The 22,255-nt window shown below is 54.3% G+C and overlaps 1 protein-coding gene across 2 annotated transcripts; it reads left to right on the top strand.

The window, feature by feature from the left end:
* The first annotated feature begins 55 nt into the window (after nt 1–55).
* On the top strand, nt 56–21,256 carry DUOX2 (dual oxidase 2). 2 transcript variants are annotated; one of them, XM_024232483.2, is made up of 34 exons: nt 56–283; nt 814–897; nt 1,164–1,253; nt 1,522–1,686; nt 2,282–2,469; nt 2,652–2,853; nt 2,959–3,125; nt 3,527–3,587; nt 3,713–3,809; nt 4,261–4,351; nt 4,615–4,717; nt 5,293–5,456; nt 6,024–6,199; nt 6,765–6,883; nt 7,259–7,396; nt 7,587–7,700; nt 7,901–8,103; nt 8,401–8,586; nt 9,863–10,088; nt 10,176–10,269; nt 12,239–12,447; nt 12,947–13,016; nt 13,379–13,462; nt 13,989–14,167; nt 14,327–14,557; nt 14,737–14,836; nt 15,863–15,912; nt 16,180–16,307; nt 16,534–16,687; nt 17,866–18,098; nt 18,331–18,489; nt 18,836–18,991; nt 19,236–19,364; nt 19,655–21,256. In XM_024232483.2, exons 2-34 carry the CDS (start codon nt 828–830, stop codon nt 19,775–19,777), a joined length of 4,659 nt encoding a protein of 1,552 aa, XP_024088251.1. In that variant the 5' UTR covers nt 56–283; nt 814–827; the 3' UTR covers nt 19,778–21,256. The 2 variants fall into 2 exon arrangements, with proteins under 2 accessions (XP_024088251.1, XP_024088250.1); XM_024232482.2 differs by having other exon boundaries at nt 814–901; nt 1,168–1,253.
* The last annotated feature ends 999 nt before the right edge of the window (nt 21,257–22,255 follow it).

Below are 22,255 nucleotides of genomic sequence, written 5' to 3'. Positions count from 1 at the left end.
GTGCTGGTCTGAGCAGGAAGAGGTTATGCAAATAAGGGCCCCACCTCCACAGCAGGAGGGTGAGCCCTGGATCCAGATGCTCACACTCGGCGCAGGTCTGTCCTGAGCCAACACCTGCACAGTGGCGAGACCAAGGACCCAGAGAGAAAGGTGAGAGTGCAGCCGGGGAGGCTGAGGATCGGCGGAGCTGGATGAGTGAGGGTGAAGGCAAGAAGTAGAGCACAGAAGCAAAGATTTTAAGAGGAAAGAAGACATCTGAACCTAACACCACCCTAAATTACAGGTAAGACCAGAGTTTGGGACCTGACCTTAGCCTCGCCCGTCATGCACAGGCGTTCATTGCAGAAGGGGAGTTTATTGGGGAAGGGGGGATTCATTGCGGACGGGTGCTGCGGTCCCTAGCTCCCAGCTCAGTAACCTTTTTCCCTTCCCTGCCTCCTGGAAGAGAAGCGGAGCCTGACGGATTGGGGGCAGGTGGAGGTGAAACATTGGAGACATTGGGCACACCCTGGGAGGTTGAACCAGTCCTGCCCTGGACTGACATGCCCCAGAAGACTCCTGCCCAGTGGGTTCCTATGGTCGGGAGTTAACTCTCTGATGGGGTGGCGGATGGAGAACAGTGTCAATGCCTCCAGAACTGCCAATTGTCCTGGAAAGAGTGGCTTTTGGATGAAGGTCCTCGGTGATGCTTCTAACAGCTACGTTCCAGAAGTGGAAACAGCTGGCGCTTCTCCTCCAGTACTAGCTGTAGGAACAAGAGGGGAGGCATAGAGGACGCCCTAACAGTGGCTTTCGCATACTACCAACCCGCAGGCTGCAGGGTTGGCATGCTCCGTGCAAGACCAGAGGCACTGATGCTCCTGGGAGCTCTTCTGACTGGATCCCTGGATCCATCGGGCAAGTATCAGGCTCCTCTAGCGGCGGGGTGTTCCCCAGGATCCCCTGGAAGGTGGGGCTGGGAGAGGTGCGGCAAGCGGCTCCCTGAGACTGGAAGGTCATTTCGCCGTGCAGCTCAGCGGGATGGGAAACTTCTCAGTGCGGCCCGACACTTGGGTCCGGTTAGGGGCACTCCGCGAGCTGGGGAAGGACTGGCCAAGGCCTTCGTTGCTTGGGTGGAGTAGCTGGGAGCGTAGTGCTGAGGAGGCCCTTCTCTGTGCCCACAGGCAGTCAGGACGCACTCTCACTGCCCTGGGAAGTGCAGCGCTATGACGGCTGGTTTAACAACCTGAGGCACCACGAGCGTGGTGCTGTTGGTGCGTTCTGGGGGCCCGGGCGTGCTGGGGCCGTTGCTCGCGAAGGGCAGGGGTGCGGAAGGCCCTGAGCGGGGAATCTGCGGGGAACACGCGCCCAGCAGCTCCGCTGCCTACACAGCGCAATCTTATGCGCTCCCGGGGCCAAGAGACCCTTGAGGGAAGGTTCTGTCAGTGAAGTGGGATGGGGGTTGAGGGAGGCTTAGGGCGAGGTTTGGAGGATCCCTGGGGATGGAGTGCTTAGACAGAGCCCCGCTCTCTGCCTCTGCAGGCTGCCGGTTGCAGCGCCGCGTACCAGCCAATTATGCCGACGGTGTGTATCAGGCTCTGGAGGAGCCGCAGCTGCCCAACCCGCGCCGGCTCAGCAACGCAGCCACGCGGGGCATAGCCGGCCTGCCGTCGCTCCACAACCGCACCGTACTGGGGGTCTTCTTTGGTGAGGGCAAAGGGGGAGACCAGTGGGGTTGATCTGGCGCTCTGCTCAGCCTGGGGGAGGGGCCAGATCCCCTCTGCGAGTCCACAGGAGACCCATCCGAGACTACCAACCACTTCCTCTCTAAGCAGCACTTCGAGACTGCCTTCATCTCGGAGAGATTTGGGGATGTCGATACAGAGATATTTGCTCCCCTAACCTTTCTCTTACGCCTTACTCCAAACTAGGGGTCACTGGACCCCCATTATAGCTCTTGGGAACTGAGCTCCCCAGCCACCGCTCTCCTCATCATGTGTTTGTAACCATGTTACCTCCCCCTAGCCCAGAGGGAGGAGAACTGACTTGGGGTACCCCTACATAAATTATATCATTTTGATTCTCACAACAGCTTTATGAATTGAGTAGGAAGGGAACTCACTATAGTATTACTTTGCAGATTAGAAAATTGAGGCTCCCTGGGGCTAACCTGCAGAGCTGGTGGCGGAGCTGGCACTGGGACCTCTGTCTTTTGGCTCCTGAGGACACTTGGAGGCCGCCCTGGCCGTGGGGAGGGCGCAATACGGACGGTTTGTCACCTATTTGCGCCCCATGCCCGCAGGCTACCATGTTCTTTCCGACGTGGTGAGCGTGGAAACGCCCGGCTGCCCCGCCGAGTTCCTCAACATCCGCATCCCACCTGGAGACCCCGTGTTCGACCCCGACCAGCGCGGGGACGTGGTGCTGCCCTTCCAGAGGAGCCGCTGGGACCCCGAGACCGGACGGAGTCCCAGCAACCCCCGGGACCTGGTGAGGCGGGGAAGGCGGCGGGAAGGGGCCGCACACCAGCCAGGTGGGGCCGGGGCTTCGGGCCTGGCAGGGCCTGGAGGGGAGAGGCGCCCACTCCCCAGCCTCGGACACCTGCCGGCCTCCGGCCTTCCCTGGCCCGCCGCCGCCCTTCGACCCCGGCTCACCCGCCGCGTGCCCCGCAGGCCAACCAGGTGACGGGCTGGCTGGACGGCAGCGCCATCTATGGCTCCTCGCACTCCTGGAGCGACGCGCTGCGGAGCTTCTCCGGGGGACAGCTGGCGTCGGGGCCCGACCCCGCCTTCCCCCGAGACTCGCAGAACCCTCTGCTCATGTGGGCGGCGCCCGACCCCGCCACCGGGCAGAACGGGCCCCGGGGGCTGTACGGTGAGGCCGCGGGGGCGGGACGGGGCCGGCTGGGGGTCTGCGAGTGTGGGCTCCCCCATCACGCTACCGCTCATCTCCTCCCCTGCGCCCCCACATCGGATGCAGCCTTCGGGGCGGAGCGAGGGAACCGGGAACCCTTCCTGCAGGCGCTGGGCCTGCTCTGGTTCCGCTACCACAACCTGTGGGCGCAGAGGCTGGCCCGCCAGCACCCAGACTGGGGGGACGAGGAGCTGTTCCAGCACGCGCGCAAGAGGGTCATCGCCACCTACCAGGTCAGCCGTCCGCGCCCCGCGACGTCCTCCCTTCCGCGTGCAAGCCCACGGGAGACTCCGCTGCCCCACGGAGCTCCCCATCTGTGGACAACCTCCACCCAGAAACCCCTCCCCAGACAGCCGAGGTCTAGGGAAGCCCCTGTAAATGATAGGGAGGCACGCGCTGTTTATAGGAGAAGTCTGGCTGGTGATTATTATTTATCACCTCCGCACCCCCCACTCCCCCAAATCCCCTGGTTCCTTGGGGGGACAGGCCTCACACCGCTCCTGTTTGAGTTGCTTCTCCCATGACTGACCCTGCCTGGTCCTCATCTCCACACGGAAGCCGTCCTTGGGCTCAGACCCTTCCAGGCCCCGCCCCATCCAACTCGTGCCTCCCCTCACCCCTCTCTGCCCCTCAGAACATCGCTGTGTATGAGTGGCTGCCCAGCTTCCTGCAGAAAACACCCCCGGAGTATACAGGTGAGGGAGTGGGGAAGGAGGGCACCTGTGCTGAGAATCCTGAGGGGAAGGAGACAGGTGCGTGTGATGGGAGGATGTGGAGGCAAGGAGCCTATCTCCCCATCATCACCGTCTCCTTCCTGCAGGATACCGTCCTTTCCTAGACCCTAGCATCTCCCCGGAATTTGTGGTGGCCTCTGAGCAGTTCTTCTCTACCATGGTGCCCCCTGGTGTCTACATGAGGTGAGGGAGGGGTTGGCAGAGAGGGGGCACCACACTGAGAAAGGTGCAGAATGATGAGCTGTCTTGGAGGCTGGGGCCTTTCCCACTCCTTCGCAGTTTCACTAGGGAAGGGGAAGCAAAAATTTGGGGCCCTGAAACAGAACCCTGGGGTAAGATGTGTGGGCTTAGTAGGGAAATCTCCCCAGCTCTCCTAAGGGCTGAAATTTGGTTGCTGGGTGTAGGATTTGTCCAGCAGCTGGGTCATTCCCTTCCCCCCTCTCCCCACCCTACCTGGACTAGGAGCGCACTCTATCTTCAGTAAACACACATTGCCAAATCTCTGCCATGTTCAAGGAAGTTCCTGGGCCACTGCTCAATCCTAGTGAACCCCCACTGAGTCCCTCAGCCCACTCAACTCCATCTTTGATTCTTCTCCAAATTCCCTCACCACATCCTTTGTTCTCAATTTCAGAAATGCCAGCTGTCATTTCCGGAAGGTCCTGAACAAGGGTTTTCAAAGCTCCCAAGCTCTCAGGGTCTGCAACAACTACTGGATTCGGGAGGTCAGACTGGGGTCAGGGCCAGGGGAAGATGGGTCAAGGTCAGTCTCTTCACACAGGCTGGGAAAAGCAACAATCCTAGTTCTTGGGTTTTGCTGCCCCAGGTTCATGGGAGATGAAGGGTAGAGGAAATTATCCAGGGACAACAGCTCAAGAGAGTCTGGGACTGGCCAAGGGCCCTTTGTCCTGGGGTACTAAAGTGGTCCAGGCTGAGAGAGACTGAGTTTTGGGTAGGGGCCTATCTTGAGTGCATTGTTTACTTCCAGAACCCCAATCTGAACAGTACCCAGGAGGTGAATGAGCTGCTACTGGGAATGGCCTCCCAGATTTCGGAGCTGGAGGACAACATAGTGGTTGAAGATCTGAGGGGTGAGCTCAGAGCCAGAAGGGGTGGATGGTAAGGGGCCAGGAAGCCTGAGGATCCCTCTGGGTTCATCAACAGCAGACCTAGGGCACTCACAATACAGCAACACAGATACAAACACAGACTTCAAGGAGCTATAAGAAGAAAATGAACTGTGAACTTTTTTTTTTTTTTTTTTTGCTTAATTTACACTTTTGTGTTGCTTTTATTTTAAATTAACTATGTCTGAGTATTGGGGAGGGGTGGTACCACAATCTCTTTGGTGCTTAGTTAGGTCTCTAAAAGTTTTCATTCAGCCCTGTCTTGAAACTAGGGAGGCATAGGACAGGGAATTTACTGCTTGGTGACTAGAACAGTCTTGAGTCTTAGAGGAAGGGTCTTACTGGAAAAACTGGCCGTGATCACACATGGTGACATTGGCCTTGCAGCAAGGCAAGGTCAACATGGGCACAGATCTCATGTGGATCACTGGGGGTAGCTGGGAGGGAAGAACCATAGTGCCAATAGTCAGATACAAGGCTGCAGGGCAAAAAAGGATGGAGAGGACAAAGCCCATAGTCTAGTCTTCTCTCCTCTTCAGATTACTGGCCTGGCCCTGGCAAATTCTCCCGTACAGACTATGTGGCCAGCAGCATCCAACGTGGCCGAGATATGGGGCTGCCCAGCTATAGCCAGGCCCTTCTGGCCTTTGGGCTGGACATCCCAAGGAACTGGAGTGATCTCAACCCTAATGTGGACCCCCAGGTCAGGAATAGTAATGATAATAATGGCAGCTAAAGCTTTCCTATGGCAATACTGTTCCAAACCCTTTACATATGTTGACTCATTTAATCTACGTAATAATATTGTAAGGTATATATAATCATTTTCTCCATTTTACTGATGACATAGTTGGTAAATCATAGAGGCGGGACTTAAATTCAGCCATCTGATTCCAGAATATATTCCTAACCACTGCATTGTACCATTCCTGCAGGGTGGCTTCTGGGTTGGGTGCCATTGTCCTGTTGCTGCAGGGTCCCACCCCAAGGGCTGTGTGCCCCTGAAGCTGCTAATCATTGAGGTCAGGCAGGCTGGTGATGGTCACAGGATACGGTCCTAGAGCACTTGACCGTGGTCTTACCGTGGGTAAGGACACACTGATCCTTCCACTAGACTTGTCCTGCCTGACGGGGCTTCCCTAAGAAGAGGAAATCAGGCCTGAGCAGCAAGCCAGGCAGCTGCTGGGGTCCTGTGTCCGAGGGATGGGGCAACAGTGGCTGCCCTCCCCAGCAAACATACACTCACCCCTTATCTCCTGTGGTGCCCCAGGTGCTGGAGGCCACAGCTGCCCTGTACAACCAGGACCTATCCCAGCTAGAGCTGCTCCTTGGGGGGCTCCTAGAGAGCCATGGGGACCCTGGACCCCTGTTCAGTGCCATTGTCCTCGACCAGTTTGTACGGCTGCGGGATGGTGACCGCTACTGGTTTGAGAACACCAGGAATGGGTAAGGCTTGCCTGGGCCGCCACCTCAGACTGCTCCTCAGCCTGAGCCCCAGACCCTCTGTCTGGTCTTAGACAGCCCCTATGAGCCCTTGATTCCCAGTCAGCCCACCACACCCTTCCCAACCCCTCTGGGTCTCTCTTTTTTTCTTTTCTTTTCTTTTTCTTTTTCTTTTTTTTTTGAGACAGAGTCTAGCTTTGTCACCCAGGTTGGAGTGCAGTGGCATGATCTTGGCTCGATGCACCCTCTGCCGCCCAGGTTCAAGTGATTCTCCTGCCTCAGCCTCCCGAGTAGCTGGGATTACAGGCATGCACCAACATGCCCAGCTAATTTTTTTAAAAAATATTTTTAGTAGAGATGGGGTTTCACCATGCTGGTCAGGCTGGTCTCAAACTCCTGACCTCAAGTGATCCACTCTCCTTGGCCTCCCAAAGTGTTGGGATTACAGGCATAAGCCACTGCACCCGGCCCCTCTGGGTCTCTTTTCTTACCGGTGTCCTTGGGCCTGGGGTCGCTGGAGGCCTGCATCCCCTTCCCATCCCAGTGACTTCTACTTCCTCCTACTTAGGCTGTTCTCCAAGAAGGAGATTGAAGAAATCCGAAATACCACCCTGCGGGACGTGCTGGTCGCTGTTATCAATGTTGACCCCAGTGCCCTGCAGCCCAATGTCTTTGTCTGGCATAAAGGTGAGTGCCCTGGGAGAACACAAGTGAGTGACAGTGGCCAGAGAAGGATCAAGATTGAGGGTGCGGGGGAATCTCCTGGTGCTGTCCAGGGAGCCAGGCACCTTCTGTGTTGGGCTAGGAGGTCTGCATTTGGCTGGCTCCCACAGCAGGGACCTCAACTAGCACACAACCTGCACCCTACAGTCAAGAAGGGGTGGATGGGGTAGATGCCAAGAGATAGGATATGGATGCGGACTTTTTGAGGGAGACAGTTTCAGGGAGGTGGGCCTGGGGAAATCAGATGATACCTTGCTCCTTTATAGGATAGAGGGGAAAGAGATCTGGCCACGTAGTGGGATCCTCAGACTTTGACGTCTTCCTTGCCCTCTCCCTCAGGTGCACCCTGCCCTCAGCCTAAGCAGCTCACAACCGACGGCCTGCCCCAGTGCGCACCCCTGACCGTGCTTGACTTCTTTGAGGGCAGCAGCCCTGGTTTTGCCATCACCATCATTGCTCTCTGCTGCCTTCCCTTAGGTAAGCTCTTAGGCAGCCTCTCTGCAGACTGGCCCTGCCCTTCATTTCCTGCTGGCCTGAGGGGCTGGCTATTTGGTACCATTTGAGACCAGGCTCAAGGAACCTCTGGAAGGGAGGTGCCATAGCCTAAGCCACAGTGAAGCTCTAGGCGAGGGGCTCCCTCCTCACTGCTCCTTCTGATACGCTTCAGTGAGTCTGCTTCTCTCTGGAGTGGTGGCCTATTTCCGGGGCCGAGAACGCAAGAAGCTACAAAAGAAAGTCAAAGAGAGCGTGAAGAAGGAAACAGCCAAAGATGGAGTGCCAGGTGAGAAGGGGCTGGGCAGAGGAGGTAGGAGGGACGGGGGAGGGGAGAGACAGGAGTCTGGGAGAAAGAACCAAGTTACAGAGTGAGAGGAAAGCCAAGGTGCCTTTAGGGCGCCTGCTCAGACTCACAGTGGAATTGACCTGAAGGCGGGGATCTGGGGACATCTGCTGAACTACCCAGCCCAATCATTCCTTCCCCAGCGATGGAGTGGCCAGGCCCCAAGGAGAGGAGCAGTCCCATCATCATCCAGCTGCTGTCAGACAGGTGTCTGCAGGTCCTGAACAGGCGTCTCACTGTGCTCCGCGTGGTCCAGCTGCAGCCTCTGCAGCAGGTCAACCTCATCCTGTCCAGCAACCGAGGATGCCGCACCCTGCTGCTCAAGGTCCCTAAGGAGTATGACCTGGTATGGCTCGTCCTGCCTCCCCTGCCTGGGCTGCCCTCACATGACTCCATTATCACAAGCGAGGCCACCCTATCCTCAGCTACAAAACTCACCTATGACAGCTGATGCTGGAGAGAGGGGCTCCTTTCAGAGGCCCCCAGACACAACCTGACCCTCTTCATCCCCACACTTGGCCCCAGCCTGGATGGATGGGGAGGAGCTTTTCTCTCCTCCCCTCAACCCAAGATCCGTTGAGGGGAGGCTGAAGCAGAAGGTCCAGCAAGCTCCCCGCATCGGTGCCGCCTTCTTTCCACCCAGGTGCTGCTGTTTAGTTCTGAAGAGGAACGGGGCGCCTTTGTGCAGCAGCTACAGGACTTCTGTGTGCGCTGGGCTCTGGGCCTCCATGTGGCTGAGATGAGCGAGAAGGAGCTATTTAGGAAGGCTGTGACAAAGCAGCAGCGGGAACGCATCCTGGAGATCTTCTTCAGACACCTTTTTGCTCAGGTGCCATGATCTGTGCCTTTTGGAGATGGGCCCAGCCCCAGAAATGGAGGAAACCTGGGCTGCATAGAAACCCGCTGTGGGTGAACTAAGCTTCCACTCTATGGCCTGGAGAGATATAGCCTTGTCTGAATCCTGGCATTGCCATTTTACTTAGCTCTGTGACCTTAGGCAAGTCACATTACCACTGTTCTGTTTCTCTGTTTACTCATCTACAAAACAGTGATGAAAACTGTATCCATACCATTGCATTGTTGTGAGGACTCGGTGAGATCGTCTACATGAGTGGTACACAGAGGTTGGCCTCTGGACCCGAGAGCATCAGCCTCACCTGGGTACATGTTAGAAATGCACCTACCCAGTCAGACTGAACCAGGAACTTTGTGGGTGGGGTCTGGCAATCTGTGTTTTAAAAAGCTCCCCAGATAATTCGGATACACTCTAACGTTTGAAAAACATTGTTTTATGTACAGTGCTTATTAGCCCAAGTGCCAGGTACGTTGCAGGCATTTAACAAATGGTTGTGGCCAGGCTCAGTGGCTCATGCCTATAATCCCAGCACTTTAGGAGGCTAAGGCGGGCAGATCACCTAAGGTCAGGAGTTCGAGACTAGCCTGGCCAACATGGTGAAACCCTATCTCTACTAAAAATACAAAAATTAGCTGGACGTGGTGGCTCATACCTGTAATCCCAGCTACTTGGGAGGCTGAGGCAGGAGAATCGCTTGAACCCGGGTGGCGGAGGTTGCAGTGAGCCAAGATCATGCCACTGCACTCCAGACTGGGTGACAGAGCAAGACTCCATCTCAAAAAACCAGACAAAAAACAATAAGTGGTTGTTACATGTACTTTTAAACTTCTTGCACAATGGGCAAATCATAGGCACATGGCAGCCTTATCTGAATTGGCAAGAGAGCACAGCCCCAGCCCCTTCCTGCCTGTCTACCATCATGTCTCTACATCTTCTGTACCCAGTGTAGGCTCTCTCACTTTCCATTCCCCTTAACTTTGCCTTTCCCCTTCCATACCCCAGCACCATGCCCACTGCATGAAGTTCCCGGTTCTTGGGCCCAGGGAGAAATGGGCAGGCTGCTAGAGATTTGATTCCCCGGTCTATAGGACAACAGAGGCCCCAGTCAGTATATCTAAGGATCAGGAGAACCATCAGAGTTTAGCCTGTCTGATTTGGACTATGGGGAGATATGAAGGGTCACTGAACTGCTTCCAGCATAGGCTTCACCTCCTTCTCTTTCCCTCCCTCTGCTGCTGCCCAAGTGCAGGTGCTGGACATCAACCAGGCCGATGCAGGGACCCTGCCCCTGGACTCCTGCCAGAAGGTGCGGGAGGCCCTGACCTGCGAGCTGAGCAGGGCCGAGTTTGCCGAGTCCCTGGGCCTCAAGCCCCAGGACATGTTTGTGGAGTCCATGTTCTCTCTGGCTGACAAGGATGGCAATGGCTACCTGTCCTTCCGAGAGTTCCTGGACATCCTGGTGGTCTTCATGAAAGGTAGGGGGCTGGGAGGTGGCAGGCTATCCAAGAATCCAGGGGTCTTTCAGCAAGGAGATGACCTGCATTCCCTTTTTTTCTTCCCAGGCTCCCCAGAGGATAAGTCCCGTCTGATGTTTACCATGTATGACCTGGATGAGAATGGCTTCCTCTCCAAGGACGAATTCTTCACCATGATGCGGTATGGGGTGTGCCTTTCTAATCCTGAGACTTCCTGGTGTGTTTCAAACAGGAAAACACGTCCAGTAAGAGGAGGGCTGGCAAAGAGGCTATGCGGTCATCTGTGCTGAGAGGTGGCCTAAACACTACATCCTAAACTCTCAGAGCATCCACCTTGAAATATTTACCTGACTGGCTCCTGCCTCTGGGAGAGTCTCTGTCTGGACTGTCAACACCAGCCGGAAAAGTCTCCCTAGTTAAAAAACAAAAACGAAAACAAAAACCCAACACCAATATGGCCAACCACAAAAATCCACTAATCCCTTTTGGATGCCCTTGGATCTCTGTGAACTATTTTACGGCATGCCTAACCCTGTGCTCTACCCAATGAAACAGTGAATGGATGACCTTGGTCACTGCTCCGATATTCATCACCATGATAGTCAGGAAGAGAAACGTGGAAGCCTTCTCCATATTCCAACCATTCTTCCTTCCTGCATCTTAAGCCCTTTCTGGTTTTGTTGTGCCGGTAAAAAAAATAGCTTTGTGCTTCTCATTCCTGAAGACAATGAATGCGTCAGTAACACAGCTCCCCTCCACGCCGTAAGGGCAGGGTTTGTTCCCTGTTGAATCCAGCTTCTCTACACTGTGATTGGCACAGGGCAGGCATTTCATACATAACTAACTGAGTAAGACAAAATGAAATAAGTGAACAAATGAATACAAAGTATAGATGTAACGGCCCACATTATTTGAATTTTTCTATCCTGTTAAGCCTTAACATTGCTTTAAGCATTCCCCTTAACTGCTACATTCCTCATATAGTCCAGACACCCCAACTGGACAAGGGCTTCTGAAAGGGCAAAGCTATTGCAGTCTGTACCTCACTGGGTATGTCATTGCAGGCCCAGCCCCAGGTGAGGCTCAAGGGAATCTAGGAGAGGGTCCCTGCCTCCGAGGGCTGAGTTCCCACCTTCTTTTTTTTGGTTTGTTTGTTTTGAGACGGAGTCACTCTGTCACCCAGGCTGGAGTGCAGTGCCACCATCTCGGCTCACTGCAACCTCCACCGCCCAGGTTCAAGTGATTCTCCTGCCTCAGCCTCTCAAGTAGCTGGAATTACAGGCACGTGCCACCACGTCCAGCTAATTTTTGTATTTTTGGTAGAGATAGGGTTTCACCATATTGGCCAGGCTAGTCTGGAACTCCTGACCTCAGGTGATCAGCCCACCTCAGCCTCCCAAAGTGCTGGGGTTACAGGCGTGAGCCACCACACCTGGTGAATTCCTACCTTCTTGTCCTGTAACTCAGTGTGTATCTTGCTTACTGTCGGTGGGACAATGTTTTTAATGTGATGGCTGTGCTTGCTGTGTTTTATGGGCCCAGCATGGCACAGCATTGCTGCCGGACCTACACAAACTTGCATAGTCTGTCTTTTCTGTCCCGAGGCACAACCTATGAATAGAGCTTGGCTATTGCAGGTGCCACTGTGGGTGCTATCAGGTTGGGCATGGAGACGCTCCCACCTGTGCCCCGGGGTGTTGGCACAAGGAAGCAGCAGCATTGCAGCTAGGTCCCCTCCCTGGCACCTGGCTGCCTGGTGCCTCCACTGGACTATGAAAGGGGGAACCCAGGGGTGGTGTGGGAGGCATCAACAGAAGAGAGTGCACAGAGAGCCTGCCACGAGAGAGGGCCATGCACACCCTGGACACATCCCTGCACTCAGTGGACTATCTTCCCAGTTGTGGATGCCCCCTGTTTGAGGGCTGCTTTCTCTGATTGGTCAAGGTCACTTTCAATTCTGTTCTGCCTTTTGAGTCCATGGCTACCCCACCCAGCTTAGTGTCAGCTGCAGGCTGGATGAGCGCCTTCTCAGTGCCATTTCCCGGGTCACTGGTAACCACATTAGATAATCTGGGGCCTGCCCAACCCTGCATCTACCCAAGCCTGACCTTGCTGGGTGACAGGCTGCTGTGTCTCTGGTCCTCCTCCAGGTCCTTCATCGAGATCTCCAACAACTGCCTGTCCAAGGCCCAGCTGGCCGAGGTGGTGGAGTCCATGTTCCGGGAGTCGGGATTCCAGGACAAGGAGGAACTGACATGGGAGGATTTTCACTTCATGCTGCGGGACCATGACAGCGAGCTCCGCTTCACGCAGCTCTGTGTCAAAGATGGAGGTGGAGGTGGTGAGTGTGTGAGGAATGGTTGGCGTCAGGGAGGGGGGCGTGTCCTCAAAATGAGAGTTCCCGGTGGGCAGGACCCAGGTCTTACTCTTTTCTGAGTCCTTGGTATCTAGTATAGAACCAAGCACATGTAATTGGGGTGGCACATGTAGGTGTGCAGGTTGTCTAATGCACAATGATACCCACTGAGGTCAAGGAGCAGGTTGAAATCTATCCTACACACTGCTCAAAGCCACCGGCATTGGTCTAAGACATAGCTGGCCAGAGGAAGAGGAATTGTTTCTTTTACACAAAGGACCTGCACGGTTGCATCCACCTAAGAGGACGTCCCCTTTCTTGTGCAAAGTTGCCACATTGTCTGCCCTGTGTACAGTGAGTGCTTAGTCTGGGGAAGGAGGGAAACCGGACTGGAGTCAGAGATCTGGACATGACTTTCCCAGAAGGGAGGAGGGCACAGTCTCCCATCCTACCCCACTGCCCTTGTGGGGAAGCCAGTCCTGCCTCTTGTTCTCTTCTCTAGGTATTAGAGATATCTTTAAACAAAACATCAGCTGTCGAGTCTCATTCATCAGTCGGACACCTGGGGAGTGGTGAGCAGGAATGGGGCTCTGGCAGGTCGGCCTGGCTGAGCCCCCTGCAGAGAAATGAAAGGAGTAGGACTGGCTGATCAGCCCCCGGTAAAATCAGGCATTTGCCCTTTGAAAGTAGCTCTTGGTTGCACAAACATTCCAGCTGCCTCTCTCACCCTATGCTGCTCGGATGCTCGGCTCTCTCCCTGCCGCTCCAGGCCAGAATCATTCTACAAAACAAATTATGAGATCCTATTCATTTTGCACCTTACCCCCTGCCTGGTACCAGGAGCCACTCCCTACCTCTACCCCATGCTCTGCCCTGGGAGTTGTTCTCCTGGCTGCAAAGACAAGGGGAGAACAGCCCCATTTCTTTTTCTCAGCTCCCACCCCCAGGGACTGGGGCCCCCTGCCCCAGAAGCCCCAGAGCTGGGAGGCCCTGGACTGAAGAAGAGGTTTGGCAAAAAGTGAGTGTCTCCCAAATCCCTGGGCCCAAAGAGACATGGAGAGAAGTCTCAGGGTCCCTAGACCCCACCCACATATCCTTGACATATAAGCGACCATCCTGAGTCTCATTCCATTTATTCCTGACCTGACTGAGGGGTAATAGTGTTGAATGACTTTTCATCCTCTTCCAACCTCTGCACCCCATTCTTCAGGCAAGGGTCCTGGCTCAACAGGATGATAGTTAGGGGTCTCCTGGCTCCTGCCTGCTTTGGGCACAGCCTTGAGGCCTGTGCTGGGATCAGGAAGAAAGAAGGATAAAACAGACAGGAGGAGGGGGAGTAGCAGGGAGACAGTGAGTGGGTGGATGGAGCAAAGATGGAAGTAAAGGGTTGGAGGAGGAAGAAGCTCCCAGATTGCTTTTTTCCCTTCATCTGTTGTGGCCCATCCTGATGCCTGCCACATCCCCAGGTCACCTTTCATGGGGTGGCATTAAGAGAAGGCCAGAGGGCCCTTACCACACTGCTGCCCTGTCTCCCCTTGCTATAGGGCAGCGGTGCTCACTCCCCGGCTGTACACAGAGGCGCTGCAAGAGAAGATGCAGCGAGGCTTCCTAGCCCAAAAGCTGCAGCAGTACAAGCGCTTCGTGGAGAACTACCGGAGGCACATCGTGTGTGTTGCAATCTTCTCGGCCATCTGTGTTGGCGTGTTTGCAGATCGTGCTTACTGTAAGAGTTCCAGACTGTGGGCAGTGGGTAGGGAGCAGGCTCTGACCCTTGGAGAGGAGTGGAAAGCCCTCTGATCCTAAGAGTCTGCATGGGAGAGCCCAGGGCTCGGGACCCTGGCCTCTTGTGCCAAACTGATGTAACCTCATTCCGGCCCCCCAGACTATGGCTTTGCCTCGCCACCCTCGGACATTGCACAGACCACCCTCGTGGGCATCATCCTGTCACGAGGCACGGCGGCCAGCGTCTCCTTCATGTTCTCCTATATCCTGCTCACCATGTGCCGCAACCTCATAACCTTCCTGCGAGAGACTTTCCTCAACCGCTATGTGCCTTTTGATGCCGCGGTGGACTTCCACCGCTGGATCGCCATGGCTGCTGTTGTCCTGGCCAGTATGTGACTCCCAGGCATCTTCCTCTTTGCTGCAGCACCCTGGGTCTAGTTGGGGGAAACAGTGGGGAGATGGAACTCCTTATACATCCATCTCTCCTCCCCATGCCTCCTCTCTTCCTCGGGATCAGAGGTAGAGTCTGTCCTGGTTGGCATCTCTAACAGGGTCTGTCTCTTCCAGTTTTGCACAGTGCTGGCCATGCAGTCAATGTCTACATCTTCTCAGTCAGCCCACTCAGCCTGCTGGCCTGCGTATTCCCCAACGTCTTTGTGAATGATGGGTCAGTTCTGGGGAAGGTTTTCTCCCGGGACTCATAGGGCGGGCCCAGGGGTATAATAGAAAAAGAAATAGGCAGGGCACAATGGCTCACACCTGTAAGCCCAACACTTTGGAAGTCTGAGGCAGGAGGATCGCTTGAAGCCAGGAGTTCCAGACAAGCCTGAACAACAGAGTGAGACTCCATCTGTACAAAAAGTAAAAAGATTAGCGGGGCATTGTGGTGCACATCTGTAGTCCTGGCTATTCAGGAGGCTGAGGCAGGAGGATTGCTTGAGCCCAGGAGTTTGAGGTTGCAGTGAGCCATGATCAGTACCACTGCATTCCAGCCTGGGCGACAGAGCAAGACTCTGTCTTGAAAAAAAAAAAAAAGAAAAGAAAAGAAAAAAGAAATAGACAGTCCCAGACACTCAGCAAGAAGCTCAGTGCTAAGCTAGTCCCCTGGGAGAAGCTGAAAGGTAAATTTCTTGCCCTCAGGAAGGAAGCTGGCTGTGATTGGCCAGGAAAGGTGTTTGGGAGATGAAGTGGGAGACTCTTTCTCATAGATACCTGACACACAGCTTGCCATCTCTGCCTTCTATCCATTCACTGGACAGACACTTATGGAGCGTGTCCCATGTGTCCACCCAGATGTCAGAGTAGGGATGTCAAGATACATGCAGTCATTCAACAACTACTTACGGAGATTTGCTGTGTACCTTGTATTGTTCTAAGCCTAGGGACAGAGCAGTGAATGAAACAAAAATCCCTGCCCTCATGGAGCTTACAGAATAATGAACCAGGGACTCAAGGAAGCAGGGGCCAACCACAGTAAGAGTGCAGGATAACACAGAAGGAAAAACTGCTGAGTGCAGAGGGTGGAACCGTGGAAGGCTGGGTGCCGAGTTCCTTGGAGGGATCCCTGGCCAACTGGGTGGAGGCCCCATACCCTCAGCAGTCAGGGCCAGCAGGAAAGGAGTCATGCTGTGTTGTGACAGTGCCGGAGCCCCTCCTGCCCCAGCCAGAGGCTCAAGGTGCCTTTGCCCCCCAGGTCCAAGCTTCCCCAGAAGTTCTATTGGTGGTTCTTCCAGACCGTCCCAGGTAGGAAATGTGGGACCTGGGGGTTCTGTCTGAGGACTTCTGCTTTTGTCTCCATCTGTCTGTGAATACTCACTTGTCTATAGTGGCCATGGGGTCTGCTTCTAGCCTTCAGGACAAGCCCCAGCTCCAGTCCCTCCAGGCAGGCTTTTCTGGGGGCCCTGGAGGGATGAGAGAGGAAGGAGGGAAGGATAGGGGAATGTGCTGTTGTCTTTTCAGCCCAAGCTGAAGTCCTGAGACTACTCACTGCCCCTGTCCTCCTGCCCCCAGGTATGACAGGTGTGCTTCTCCTCCTGGTCCTGGCCATCATGTATGTCTTCGCCTCCCACCACTTCCGCCGCCGCAGCTTCCGGGGCTTCTGGCTGACCCACCACCTCTACGTCCTGCTCTATGCCCTGGTGAGGGACTTCCTTGGGCCAGCCCATGGAGCAGGGAGCTCAGGATGGGACAGGAAGGTGAAGGAGGGAGAACTGGATCCAAGAGAGATCTCAGAATGAGACTTTGAGATTTAAGACCCCAGACCTCAGCCCTATCTCCCTGGCACAGGCCTAGTGCCTGGGCAAGAGGGGGTGCCGGGCAGGGGCCTGGCTGCGCCTGAGTTTTACTAACTGGCCATGTCTCCAGCTCATCATCCATGGCAGCTATGCTCTGATCCAGCTGCCCACTTTCCACATCTACTTCCTGGTCCCGGCAATCATCTATGGGGGTGACAAGCTGGTGAGCCTGAGCCGGAAAAAGGTGGAGATCAGCGTGGTGAAGGCAGAGCTGCTGCCCTCAGGTATCAGGCCCGGCCTGACCTGGGTCGGGAGCGACAGAGGCCAAATCTTCAGACATGGGGAGGCAGCTCACCAGGCCTCCTGACCCCATCACTCCCTCTGACTCTGTCTCCAAAAACAACAACAACAAAAAACCACTCTAGGGGGTTCCTGAAGGTTTCCTGATAGAAGTAGACCCAGAAAGGGCTGTGCTTAGCTCCCAGGAGACTTGCAGATGGTGAGAAGTGACCCTGAGAAGAGGCGGCTGGACGTGCATACAGAGGGGTTTGAAAGGATGGGAAAGGCCCCCACATGTGTGGCCTGGGTGCAGGGGAAGTGCAGAGCAGGAAGCCACATATGCCTGTCCCATTCCTTCTCTCAGAGACAGGCAAATGCCCAGATTGCCAGTCTGTTGTTGAGAATCAGTGTTGGCCAAAGTCGGGATTGGTATCATCATAGAGGGTGGCAAAAGATGATTTTATGTATCACAGGACTGTCTAACCTTCAGGACTCACGTTGTAAAAAAATTAATCTCATTGCAATGTTATTTCAATTGAGATTACTTAAGGACAAAATCTCAGAGTGGCGTTAGTATGCCTTTCTACTCTCCAGCACTTGCTGATCTCCCTTTTCAACGAAGAGATCAGGCCTGAGGCTCAGCTATGGTACAAACAGTATCCAGCTAAAATTTCGTAACAAAATATGTTATTTTCTATGTAGGACACATGATACTGGTTTTCCACTTACCTTAGCAATAAAGTTCCCTGCCAAGATAAATTGAATTGGAAAAGTTAGTCAATTTAAAGAAAAGTGTTAGATAAATGATAGTGCAGGAGTTGTGTAGAAAGGTAACCCTCAAATGGAGGTTTGGTAGCCACTGAGATGGTCCCTGGTGAGCCTGAGTCCTTTTACCCAGCAGGTTGGTATTCAAGGCAGTGGTATGAGGCCTGGGCCTTCCATGGGAAGAGGGTGTAGAGAGGAGGAGAGGGGCTGGAACAGGGGAGCAGAGAAACCCAGCTCTTGCATTACCTGGGAAACAGAGAAGGGGACCCTCCTACTACCAGCCCCAGGAGCCCCGCTTGCTCAGACCATGTGACTCCTCCCCAGGCCTCAGGGGTGTGAAGAGGACAGGTGCCTGTCAGTCCTCAGGTACCAGGAGCAGGCCTTCTCATCTGTGCTTTTCCCTGTCTATGACCTCCAGGAGTGACCTACCTACAATTCCAGAGGCCCCAAGGCTTTGAGTACAAGTCAGGGCAGTGGGTGCGGATCGCCTGCCTGGCTCTGGGGACCACCGAGTACCACCCCTTCACACTGACCTCCGCACCCCATGAGGACACGCTCAGCCTGCACATCCGGGCAGTGGGGCCCTGGACCACTCGCCTCAGGGAGATCTATTCATCCCCAAAGGGCAATGGCTGTGCTGGATACCCAAAGGTGCCCATCACTGGGAACCCTGCTTTTGGGCCTCTGGCACTGGCAGAGGATCTCTGCCCTTCCCTATCCTGAGACTAGAAGCTCCAGCCATCCCAAAGCCAGCCTGGGAGAGGACTGGGGTGCCTCAGAAAAGACTAGGATGTTCTGTATCCTCCCTCTGCCTGTGTCTCCGTTTCTGGTCTCAGAGCTGGGGCGGGGCCAGGCTCATTTCATCTCCCCCCTCTCTTGGCAGCTGTACCTTGATGGACCATTTGGAGAGGGCCATCAGGAGTGGCATAAATTTGAGGTGTCAGTGTTGGTGGGAGGGGGCATTGGGGTCACCCCCTTTGCCTCCATCCTCAAAGACCTGGTCTTCAAATCATCCTTGGGCAGCCAAATGCTGTGTAAGAAGGTGAGCATCCCTCCCTCATTCATCAATTGGGGCATAGGTGGCCGAATTGTGTCCCCGCATCAAGTGGTGGAGCATGAGAGAAAGCTCCTGGCTCCAAGAACTGAGTCTGAAGGGGTCATTCTTGCCCAGTGGTTGAGATGCCAAATTTGGAGGGAGGTTGGTGGTGTAGCCAGAAGGGCCTCTGCTGAGACCTATCAGTTGGAAGCCTGGGATCAGGCTGGTGGGTCCTGCCACAGCTTTGGTGTCTGCAGGTGGTCTGGGGCTTCCCAGCCTCTCAGGTGAAGGCACCTGGGATCTAGGGAGGCTGAACTGAGCTGGGTCCTGAGCTCCAGACCTGTGTCCCCAGATCTATTTCATCTGGGTGACACGGACCCAGCGTCAGTTTGAGTGGCTGGCTGACATCATCCGAGAGGTGGAGGAGAATGACCACCAGGACCTGGTGTCTGTGCACATTTATGTCACCCAGCTGGCTGAGAAGTTCGACCTCAGGACCACCATGCTAGTATGTCAGGGCCTGCCAGGCAGGGCAACTTGGTGGGCAGATGGATTGGCAGCGTAAGGCAGGATGGCCAGGGCAGGTGGGTGGACGGCCAGGCTGAGCTGGTAGGAGGCACAGAGTTGATGGCCTGATCCTCAGCCTCCAGCTCCCTCCTCTCCCCAGTCTCTGCCTCCTGGGCTATGTGGGCTGGCTCGGGCTGAGTGCTGGCCCTGACTGTCTTTGGTCTGACCTGCCCCTGTGCCCCCAGTACATCTGCGAGCGGCACTTCCAGAAAGTGCTGAACCGGAGTCTGTTCACGGGCCTGCGCTCCATCACCCACTTTGGCCGTCCCCCCTTCGAGCCCTTCTTCAACTCCCTGCAGGAGGTCCACCCACAGGTCAGTCCCACTCCCTCTCACCCTGGGACTCTGGCCTTCTCCTGCCAGGACATCCTGGCCCTGAAGCACCCTGCCGCTCTGTTCTGAGCAGAGAACTCCACCCGCTTGCCTGGCCCTAGGATGAGGTCAGGTGTTAAAGGGGGACTTCCACACCCTCCACCTTAAGCCTCCTCCTCAAGGCCTGGGCTTGAAGCCCTAGTCATTCCAGCCAGGCTCAGGAAGCAGCTTTTCCCAAGGAGAGTGAGCACCTTTAGGCTGCAGGCCCCTCTCCCTCTCCAATCTCCTGACAGGTGCGCAAGATCGGGGTGTTCAGCTGCGGCCCTCCAGGAATGACCAAGAATGTAGAGAAGGCCTGTCAGCTCATCAACAGGCAGGACCGAGCCCACTTCATGCACCACTATGAGAACTTCTGAGCCTGTCTTCCCTGGCTGCTGCTTCCAGTATCCTGCCTTCCCTTCTGTGCACCTAAGTTGCCCAGCCCTGCTGGCAATCTCTCCATCAGAATCCACCTTGGGCCTCAGCTGGAGGGCTGCAGAGCACCTCCCAATATTGGGAGAATATTGGCCCAGACAATTATACAGATGAGAAAAGGCAGGAGACTATGTTTTACAATTGCAGTGCATGATGATTATAAGTCCACCTATTTATCAACAGCACTATTCCTGCAGCCCTCCAGCCTTCCTGCCCTTAGCAAGTGTGCAACCAGTCAGGATCTCCCAAAGAAGATAAAGGCCACTCCTCACCCCAGCTCAAGCCATGGCAGGCATGGCAAGCAAAGTGGGGAAGGGACAGTCCCTGCTTGTGACAAGTGTGGAGGTGAAGAGGTACAATAGCTCCCCTCATCTCTAATTGACTTCCACAGAATCGATGTATTGCTTTGGTATTTGCTTGGCCTGACATTTGAGGGAGGAGGAGGCCGGGATACTCTGGCTGAGAATCTCCTCAGAGCCCAGTGCAGAAGCTTTGATGCTTAGAACCTGGACAGCCCGACTGCCTCAACTCTGTCTCCAGGTCTTTTCCCTCTGGCTCCAAAAGGAGCAGCCCTACTTCTACCCCTTCCTATCCCCAAAGTGTCAGCAACCTTGAGGAGGGCACCAGGAAACAAGGATGCCTCCCCAACCCTGATATTCTTGATGTCACCAGTGATACCCACTGCCCTGACCCCTGGGCAGGCCCCTCTCTGCGTCTACTGGAGTGGTCCCTGGGCTCTGCGGCTGAAGGATTCCAGCCTCTCTGCCAGATATTCAGAACTTGCTCTCAATTCCCCTCTTCCACAATAGTTGGGTGACCAGCTGTCCTAGTTTGCCCAGGACTCCCCCTGTTTTAGCACTGAAAGTCTCTTGCCCCAGGAAACCCCATCAGTCCCAGGCAGATTGGGACAGCTGGTCACCTTAAGCAAGAGCCAGCCTGAAACATCCCCTCCATACTCAGCTCTTTAACTTTTCCTTTTTCATCGAGCTCTTTCCTAAAAAGCTGAGCTGTAAAATATTTTACATCGAGGTATAATAAGTAATCATGTACATGTTTTACCACCACCCAGGTCAAGACATAGAACATTTCAACATTTCCATCACCCCAGAAACTCCCCTTGTACCCCCTTCCACTTAGTCTCCCCTAGCTCCTAGAAGCAACCACTGATGTGATTTCTACCAAATCCAGTTTTGGTCCTACTAAATGTACTCTTTTGAGACTGGCCTCTTTTACTCACCGTAATGCCTTTGTAATTCATCCACGCTGTTGTGTGTAGCAGCAGTTTGTTCCTTTTCATTGCTGAGTAGTATTCCATTGTAGAGATGTACCACAGTTTGTTTATTCTTCTGTTGATGGACGTTTGGGTTGTTTCTAATTTTGAATGATTATAAATAAAAATTCTGTGAGTGTTCTTGTACCTATCTTTTGGTGGCCATCATGCACTTGTTTCTCTTGAGTATGTATCTATGAGTGGAATTCCTGAGTCATACAGTTCTCCAGCCAGTAGCACCTGTGGAGGGAGAGTTTCAGACCAGGTTTGTCTTCTCACTGGCCCCACCCTACCTCTTCAGCCAGGCCAAATGCCTCTGGTTCCCAACCCTCTATGCTGAAGGTATCTCTCTGACAAGGTTGGAATAGCACCAATCAGAAGTCAAGAGACCTGGATTCTAGTGCCCGCTTTATCTGCAAATAGCTATGGAGGGAAATCCCTTAACTCCTCTGGGCCTCTTCCTCATTTATTCAAATGTCTGTGAGAGTATTGGGAAGTCAAATAACAATATTGGCCCAGACAATTATACAGATGAGAAAAGGCAGGAGACTACGTTCTACAGTTGCAGTGCGTGATGATTATGAGTCCACCTATTTATCAATGCATCATTCCTGCAGCCCTCAGGCCTTCCTGCCCTTAGTAAGTGCACAACCAGTCAGTAATCCCGAACTCCAGCCCCTTCAGTCTCAGCTTTAGCTTTACTCCCAAATCTGACCCTGCAATTCCTCCCTATGCCTTTCTAAAAACTGTGCAAAATATTTATTCATTCCATCCTAATTCGCCCATCCTTGCTAGACTGGAGAATGGCATTAACATGGCTATCATGATTATCCATAACACTCTCTGCTTAGCCCTGACTTCTCTGCCATGCTGGGGCCTAAGTGAGGATCTCCCAAAGACTTTGGGGATACACCGAAGATGTATCCCCAGCCAGCTTTTGCCCAAACCCTGGGCAATGCCAAGTGTATGTCCAGCTGGATAGAGGGACATGTTGCCATTATCTTGAGTCACTTCAGATTGCACTCAGCCTGCCTGGCCTCAGTCCTGACTCCACACGCCAGTCAGGCTGTAGATGTCAGCCCTAAGCACATATTCATGTGATCTGGCTGCTCTGTCTAACCCTGCACGGATTCCCAGAAAGCCACTGAAT

This window comes from Pongo abelii, chromosome 16, assembly GCF_028885655.2.
Source record: "Pongo abelii isolate AG06213 chromosome 16, NHGRI_mPonAbe1-v2.0_pri, whole genome shotgun sequence".
NCBI classification, from domain to species: domain Eukaryota; kingdom Metazoa; phylum Chordata; class Mammalia; order Primates; family Hominidae; genus Pongo; species Pongo abelii.
Note: the sequence above shows the minus strand (reverse complement) of the source record. Positions and strands in the feature narration are given on the sequence as shown.

Coding starts and splice junctions, on each gene's coding strand:
- DUOX2 (XM_024232483.2), top strand. CDS start 828: ATGCTCCGTGCAAGACCAGAGGCACTGATGCTCCTGGGAGCTCTTCTG. Junction 6,200..6,764: donor TTTGAGAACACCAGGAATGG/GTAAGGCTTGCC, acceptor CCTCCTACTTAG/GCTGTTCTCCAAGAAGGAGA. Junction 8,587..9,862: donor TCAGACACCTTTTTGCTCAG/GTGCCATGATCT, acceptor GCCCAAGTGCAG/GTGCTGGACATCAACCAGGC.